The sequence below is a fragment of the Falco peregrinus genome, chromosome 18, assembly GCF_023634155.1.
Source record: "Falco peregrinus isolate bFalPer1 chromosome 18, bFalPer1.pri, whole genome shotgun sequence".
Classification (NCBI taxonomy): domain Eukaryota; kingdom Metazoa; phylum Chordata; class Aves; order Falconiformes; family Falconidae; genus Falco; species Falco peregrinus.
Genome location: NC_073738.1, coordinates 3,050,277 through 3,058,410, shown reverse-complemented (window position 1 = coordinate 3,058,410; position 8,134 = coordinate 3,050,277). Strand labels below are relative to the sequence as shown.

The 8,134-nt window shown below is 68.5% G+C and overlaps 1 protein-coding gene across 1 annotated transcript; it reads left to right on the top strand.

Moving 5' to 3' along the window:
* The first annotated feature begins 5,030 nt into the window (after positions 1-5,030).
* LOC129782675 (uncharacterized) lies at positions 5,031-8,134 on the top strand. Its single transcript, XM_055790108.1, is given in 2 exon segments — positions 5,031-5,552; positions 5,554-8,134. Coding segments are annotated over 2 exon segments (1,005 nt in total). The 3' UTR covers positions 6,037-8,134.

Sequence of the window (8,134 nt, the reverse complement as noted above, 5' to 3'; positions counted from 1 at the left end):
TGCGAGAGGTGGATCAGGGACAGGCGATGGGAATCAGCCCCCTGTGCAGGGGTGGGCAGGATGCAGCCAGGCCAGCCCTCACTGCCCGGGCCGTGCAAAGTGGGAGAGCATTCTTGCACCCAGACCTGCATCTCCACTGGTTGCAGGCTTGTCTGTCCTGCTGGGAGGGTCCCCAGGGTGCCTCGGGGGAGTGGATGGAGCACCCCTGCTCCCAGTCTGTGCCAAGACTCACCCCTGTCTCCAGGGACCCCAGCAGAGCTGCCAGCGCTTTGCTGCACCCCAAGCATCCATGCCTGGGTGGAGGTGGGGCTCCAGCTGTGTGCCCTGGGATGGGGGTTTGGCCATGCCGAGCCTGGACCCCCCCCCCTGCCCCATCAGGGCTCCCAGCCAGCTCTGCTGTGGGTGTCAGGCATGTTCCCAGTGTCAGATCCAACTGTCCCCAAGGTGCCAGGAGATGCCCCAGAGCATCTGCCCCAGGAGGAGTCGGGTCCTGCGGCCATCCCCAGGGCACGGCCACAGGGCTCAGCACCTCCCGGGACCACGGGCAGGGATGTGCCCCTCATCCACACTGGGGTCCCCTCACTGGGGCAGGACTGCTCGTCCCAAGGCCCCCAGTCCCACCGGAGCAGGGATTCGGGGGGAAGCGGGGCTGGGGGACACCTGACTCTACACAGCCAGAGCTGCATGTGGGGGTCCCCAGGGAGCCAGGCCAGGGACAGCCGGACTACAGGTCCCGGCATGCCCAGCCACGCTCCGCACCTGCCGGGAGCGGCTGTTGTTGGCGGCGGCAGCGATGTCCGAGGGCCCTGCGTCCGCCTCCACACCGGGAGCAGTGCCCAGCAGTGAGTACGCCCGCGGCCCGGGACCCCCGCTGTCCTGGGACTGCCTGCCCTGGGACCCCCCACGGCACTGAGACCCACCACCCAGGAACTGCCCTGTGCACTGAGACCCTCCACCCTGGGACCCCCACCCTAGGACCCCCTGCTGTACTGAGATCTGTTGCCCCGGGACCCCCTGCCCTGGGACCCCCTGCTGCACTGAGACCCACTGCCCTAGGACCCCTCCGTGCACTAAGACCTGCCACCCCAGGACCCGCTGCCCTAGGACTCCCCACTGCACCGAACCCCACCATCCCCACGACCTCATGGTGCACCAAGACCCGCTGCCCTGGGACCCCCCCAATGCACCAAGACCCATCACCCCCCAGGCCCCCCTGCTGCGCTGAACCCCAGTACCCCCCCCCACCCCTTGGGTGTACTGAGCCCTTGGCTCTCCCAGTACCCCATCCCCCACTGGGGACACCGGGTCCCTGCTGTCACCAGGTGCCCTGTGCCCCCAGCTCCCCCCCACTGTCCTGCTTTGCCCCGGGCACCCTGAGCCCCCGCAACTCTGGGTGCCCCAAGTCCCCGGGCAGCCCCAGCGGGTGAGCCCTGGGCTGTGCCCACCAGTCCCCACTGGTCCCCTGGGGGTGTCACAGGCAGCTGCCGGAGCCCCCTACAGTGAATCTGCCTCATCTCCCCCCGTCTCCTGGTGCTGGGCTCCCCCCACAGCCCCGCTCCCATGCTCTGACACCCACACACATCTCCACGCTTCGCTGCCGAAGCCTTGGCTCCTTGCCCAGGCGGGATTTTCCCACTCCCCCAGTTTAGCAGCAGGGATGGGGTCCTTGGGGGAACGGGGCCCTGGGGGACGGCTTGGCCACGGCAGCAGCCAGCTGGGGAGGGGGCTTGGCGGTGGTGGCCAGGGGTCTGGCTGCACTTCGTGGTCGCCCACGCCTGAACCAGGAAGCCTGCACGGGAGCGGGGAGCGTTTTCCTGCTCCGCAGGAAGCGGCTGATGCTGCTGAGGATGTTTCTGCGGGGGGAAGGGAGCGGGGGACTCGGCCCCTCGGGCACAGGGAGCCCACGGCGTGGCCACGGCCAGGGCTGTGGCAGGGGCAGAGCAGCGGGTGTTGGGGGGTCACCACGTACTGCAGGTGACGGGGCTGAGCTCCAGGCTGGGGACCCCACGCCGGCAGGCGCCCATGGGACTGCCTCGCCTGCAGGGAGAGACCTGTACCCCAGCCTGGCTCAGGCAGATCCTGGGGTCTCCTGAGCCTCGGGTGGGAGCTGACGGGCTGGTGGGGGCTGCAGCCTGGCCATGTCCGTACCCTGCCCTGTACAACAGCAGGGACATTCCCAGCCTGGGGGGCACTGGGGATGTCCCCTGGGCTGGGGCAGGGCAGGACTGCAGCTACCCCATCCCAGCAGTGGGGCTGAGCCACCGCCTCCTCCTCACCATCGCCCCACACATGGTCTTGCTGCTCTGCAGCCCCCTGCCCCAGGCACCTGCAGAGGCTCCTGGCAGGGTGCAGCCCCCCCCTCCCCCCAGCCTCAGGCTCCTGCCACAGCAGCTGAGGGGAAAAAATAGCCCAGAGCAAGCTCAGCCACCCCAGCACCGCTCAGCTGCCGCTGAGCATCGGCACCGGGGCACGCGGTGGGGAAGGGGCTTCGTGTGGAGCCCAGCCTGGCCCTGCCGCGAGGCTGCGCAGGCAGGGAGGTGCCTGGGCAGGAGCTACGTGACGGCAGCGGGGCAGGGCAGAGAGCAGCGAGCGCATGTCTGCACCTGCACCTGGGTGCTGGTGGAGCTGGGGACCTGCTCCCCCTGGCCCTGGGTCCACCATCCCCTGGCCCCGGGTCCAGCATCCCCCTGCCCTCGCCCCGCTCCCGTGGGGCAGGTGCCCAGCTCAGCCGGCTGGTGGCTGGGGGGACAGCGGGGTCTGGGGGCAGCGGGAGCTGCTTGCACAGGTCTGAACAAGGTTCCCCTGGGGAGAGTTAATGTACGTGCAGGAGCTGGGCCAAAAGGAGACGCAGGGCTCTGGCAGCCCCGGCCGAGCGCTGACTCACCAGCTGGGCGCCCTCCCCAGAGAGAGCAGCAGCGGGGAGCGGGGCAGCAGCAGCCTGGCACCTTGGCACGGTGGGTCCCTTCCTTTGCTGGGGAGAGGGAGAGGGTCGGTGGGTTTAGGGCTGGGGAACTCTTCTCCAGGCAGCATGGTGCAGTATTGGGCCACCTAGGTCTGGTGGTCCCAGTGCCGGGGGGGCTGTGGGTGTGCTTAGTGTGTCCACAATGTCTTGTTCTCATCCTGTGTGCCGGGGAGGATCTGGCCTTGCTGGAGAGAGGTGCAGGGTGGCTTGGGTGCTGTGAAGGCGACAGCAGCCACGAGCAAATGCCAGGAGGGGGCGGGGGGGGGCAGTGCTTCCCTGGCATGAACCTGCTGCCAGGATTGAGGTGCTGCTAGTACTACAGCCCCCACCACAGCAGAGGTGGGAGCAGGGTGGATGGAGATGGGGCATGAGGCTTGCACAGGAGGCTCTTGCCCCCCAGGACAGAGGGGCAGCAGTGCCAGCAGTGGCTGCAGCCTGAGCCAGGGTCACCAGAGGTTGCAGAGAGCAGGAGCATGCTGGTTTTATGGCCTGTCTCGTGATGAGTTTATGGCTGGGATGGGACTGCTGCAGATGCTGCCCAGCCCTGCACTGGGTGACATGGCAGGTCCCTGCTCTGCATCCTGGTACTGATGGGGTGGAAGATCACAGCTGAACTTTGCTCTCCAAGGTGGGGCTCCTGCTGGCACCAGGCTGTGCTCACCTACTGCCGAGCGGCTCTGCAGCTCCTTCCCCTGCCCGCTCTGGCAGGGACCCAGCAGCGAGCCCAGGGGGAGCAGGGTCCTGCCCCAGCCCTTCCGAGCATCGTCTCCCTTCTCTGGCACTGGTGCTGATCCGGACATGACCAAGTGTTTGCTTTGGTGCTGAGCCCCCCGTGTCACATAGCAGCCGCCACAGAGGCAGCGCTGAGCAGGTACGCTGACCCGCTGCCATCCCCAAAACTGCCCCTCGTCCAGCAGCAGGTGGGGGCTGAGCTGGGGCTGCCCCAGTGCTGGCTGTTCCCCCCATCCCCCTGTCCACACAGCAGGGCACGGGCTGGCATGGGAGCAGGGGCACCCGAGCCCTGGCCATGTTGTCCAGGTCTCCACAAGCCCCCGGCCTGGCAGATGTTGTCCCTGGGGAGGGTGTGTGGCCAGCCGGCAGGATGCCAGGGGGACACATGGATGCCTGAGCATGGGATTCAGGATGTGTCCCTGGTCCCTAAAGCATCACCCTAACAGCGCCTTCTCCGCAGGCAGGGTCTGGAGAAGGGACTTTGCTGCCCACCAGTGCTGCTCCAAGGAGCTGGGGGGGAAGGTGTCTCTCCCCATGGCAGCCGGCCCTCCACGTAACACCAGCAAAACTGGACACCACAGTCCCACAGGAGTTCCCCCCCCGCCAGCACCCACCTGCCTGCCACCTCCAGCCCAGCCCGGAATCACCCGTCGCTGCCTTGCCCCACACCAGCCCCACGTCCCATGGGTCAGGCACAGGCAGATGCTGCGATGCTGCGACCATCACTGGTGGGTAGAGCTGGGCAGTGCCGGTGGGTGGCCCTGGGGACCAGGCTGAGGGGGGTGAGGAGCTGGGGCAGCTCCAGCCTGGTCCTTCATCCCATCCCTGTGGCACGGCCAAAGCTGAGCCACTGTCCCAGCATCCCTCACCCCATGCCGGCATCCCTCACCCTATGACAGTATCCCTCGCCCCAGACCACCATCCCTCGACCCACACCAGCATCCCTCACCCCATGCCGGCTTCCCTCACCCCACACCAGCATCCCTTGCCCCACACCAGCATCCCTTGCGCCATGCATCCCCCGCCCCACACCAGCATCCCTTGCCCCATGCATCCCCCGCCCCACACCAGCATCCCTCACCCCATGCCGGCTTCCCTCACCCCACACCAGCATCCCTTGCCCCACACCAGCATCCCTTGCACCATGCATCCCCCGCCCCACACCAGCATCCCTTGCCCCATGCATCCCCCGCCCCACACCAGCATCCCTCACACCATGCCAGCATCCCTCGCCCCACGCCGGCATCCCCCGCCCCACGCCGGCATCCCCCGCCCCACGCCGGCATCCCTCACACCACGCCAGCATCCCTCGCCCCACACCAGCATCCCTTGCCCCATGCATCCCCCGCCCCACGCCGGCATCCCCCGCCCCACGCCGGCATCCCCCGCCCGCCGTCCCCAGCACTGCTCGGGCGGGCAGAGCGTGGCCAGCAGGTGGCAGCAGCACGCTGCCCTCCGAAAGCGCGGGGCGGGGGGCGGGGGTGGGGTCAGGGAGGAGCCGGGGAGAGCTGGGGCGGGGGTCCCTGAGTGCCACTCTGCGGGGGCACCCCCAGTCCCCACACGAGTGGCTTTGGGGAAGACCCAGTTGGTGGCACCAGCTCCAAACCCCGAGGGGTCAGGCTGGGCTGAGGGGTGCACGGGGGGCTGCGGTGGGGCAGCCCCCCCTGCACCCCCATCGTCCCGGTTGCCCCCCACCCTCGGCCGACGCTGCGCCCCTCTGTCCCCAGACCTGTGCAGCGGTGATGTCCCCGAGGTGGAGATCATCAGCCTGCTGGGCGAGCCGCTGCCCCGCTACACGCTGCGGGCTGACACCCTCTTCGGCTATGACCATGAGGACTGGCTGCGTGCCCCCCCCCGCCCCCCCAGAGCCTGTGGCCCCCCTCACCCCCCAGCAGATCGAGGAGACCCTTCGGTATTTCCGTGAGTGCCCCGTCCGGGGCGGTGGGGCTGGCGAGGGCAGCGGGCACAGGCAGGACTGGTGGCACTGGGCCGGGGCAGCGCAGGAGCTAATCCTGCTAATGGGATTGATGGGCTGGATTTCCTTGGCCAGAACATCCCGGGCTAATTCTGGGAGCAGCTTCTGCTGGGCTGAGTCGGATGCTCGAAGGCAGCCCCCGTTGTCTCCCGGGACCCCTGCCCTGTGCCGTGCCTCTCTGGGGTGGGACACTGGCAGGGGGACGGGTGCCGGTGACCCCCATGGCCACTGCCCCACCAAACCTGGAGTGGCCGAGGTGGGCACAGAGCCACTGCTGCCAGCAAAGCCCCCGGAGCGGTGGGGTGTGGGTGCCTGGGGGGAGACACTCACAGCCCCCATGGTCGCGGGGGGCGATGCCCTGTGGTGATGCAGCCAGCCCCGCTCAGGGTGCGGGGTCGAGGGTCAGCGGCGGGGGGACAGGGGGATTATCTCTGCTTTGTGTCTGCCTCTGGCCCACGCGTGACGGGGACGGGATTAGAGCAAGGGGCTGGGGGATGGATGTGGGGCAGCAGGAGACAGATGGGGCTGGGGGCCCAGCCAGCCTGCTGGCCCCGCTCCCACCCCCCTGCCTGCGGCAGGCTGCGCTGGGGACAACCCCCTGCCGTGCCCTGCTTCTGCTTGCAGCCTTCCCCATCCAGCTGCTCCCCTCCCTGTTCAGCAGGCAGCGGGGTGCAGCCCCCAGCCATCAGCACCCCCTACCCTGCAGCAACAGCGTAAGGGGTTGAGCCCCAAATCCCGTTTGCACACCACAGGGCAGGGAGCAGGGCACTCAGCAGGACCCCAGGCACCCCCATCCCCTCCCCGTGGGCACAGCCCTGCTCAGCACTGGGTGCCCCACGGGTCGCGTTCCTCGGTGCCTCCAGTGCCACCGGCATGTGCTGGCGCGGAGGGGGCCCGCGCCGCCTCATCCCTTTACCCAAACCTCTAAGCCGCCATCAGAAATAGCCCCCTGTAATCTGCTTGTGCAGAGACGCAGGGGACCTGCCCGGAGGAGCAAATCCCTGGGGAGGGGATTAGGAAGAAGCGTCTCCTGCCCGTGGATGCCAAGATGCTCACTTGTGTCCTTGGGGTCCCTGGGGGTGGGTGCCCAGGTGAGCTGGCTGGGTCCCTGTCCTCCCACTCGGCAGAAACACCGGTGCAAGGAGGAGGGAGAGGCTGGGATGGAGGGTCCAGTGGTTACAGCAGGACGCGGTTTGGGTCAGGGTCCCAGCTGGTGGGGGTCCAGCAGGCAAATAAAAGCACCATGCGATGATGAGGGGCAGCTCCAGCCCCCAGCCTTGCCGATTCATCGATTAATTCGGTACTAATGAGAAACAACACTGGGACAGGTGATGGGGGCAGGCAGTGCCTACGTTGGCGTTACCAGCATCACGCTCGGTGCGTCGTGGTGCTGTGGCATGGGGTCTTCGGTGCAGCCCCGCTGCCCCCCCCAGCAGTGAGGCTTGTGTTACGTGCCAGCCAGCTCCTCCATAATTCAGCACGGGATGATTTATTCAGCTCTTCTGCTTCGGTGCTGCCTTCGCACAAGTGTGGTTGTGGGGGTGCTGAGTGTGCCAGCCAGGGAGCGTGGGGCAGCCTGGATGGGGCCCGGGGGGGCCCATGCTCAGAGTAGGGGGGTGCTGAGCAGGGCAGGTTGGAGGGGGATGGAAAAGCCCTTTGCTGGCTTGGGGACCTGGCAGGTCCCAGCACCGCACTGGGCACCCGCACATGCAGGATTTGCGGTGGGCTGTGTGGGACCCAGGCCTGTGGAAGCGGAGCAAGGCTGGCCTGGCACGGGGCAGGGAGCTGTGGCAAAGGCTGTACCCGGGCATAAGCCGGCCGTGCCGGGGACCCCAGCCCTGCAGCCCGGGGCTTGGGGGAAGGACCCGAGACCTCCCCTCGTCCCTCCTAAGGGGCAGAAGCCGCCGTCTGTGTGTGACCTGTTGGGTCAGCCCAGCGCAGCTGCTGCTCAGGGACCGGTGACCCCTCAGTGTCCCCTCTCGGTGGTCAGCACTCACCACCACCCGTGGGGACCCGCGTGCCCAGACCCCCCCACATCCACAGGCTGGGGGGCGAGAGGCGGGACACAGAGCCCAGCTGCACCAGCACCCCAGGGCTGAGCAGGATTGTCCCAGTGGGTCCCCAGGACGCCTGGGGTGCCTGATGGAGAGCATGCCCCGGGGACACCCTGACGGGGACCGTGTCCCCAAGGCCTTTCGGGGGAGCATGCAGCAGCGAGCCTCCCCACGCCGCGGGGGGAGCGGGGGGAGCGGGGGGAGCCCCCGGCCCCGCCCCCAGCCCCGGCCCCGGCCCCGCCGCGGTGGGACGCTCCCGGCAGGTGCGCGGAGACGGGGCGACCCTATAAATAGGGGCGGGAGCGACCGGCTCGGCTCGGCTGGGCGGCTGCGGTGAGCTCGGCTCGGCACGGCACGGCTTGGTTCGGCTGCGGTGGGCTCGGCTCGGCACGGCTCGGTTCGGCTGCGGTG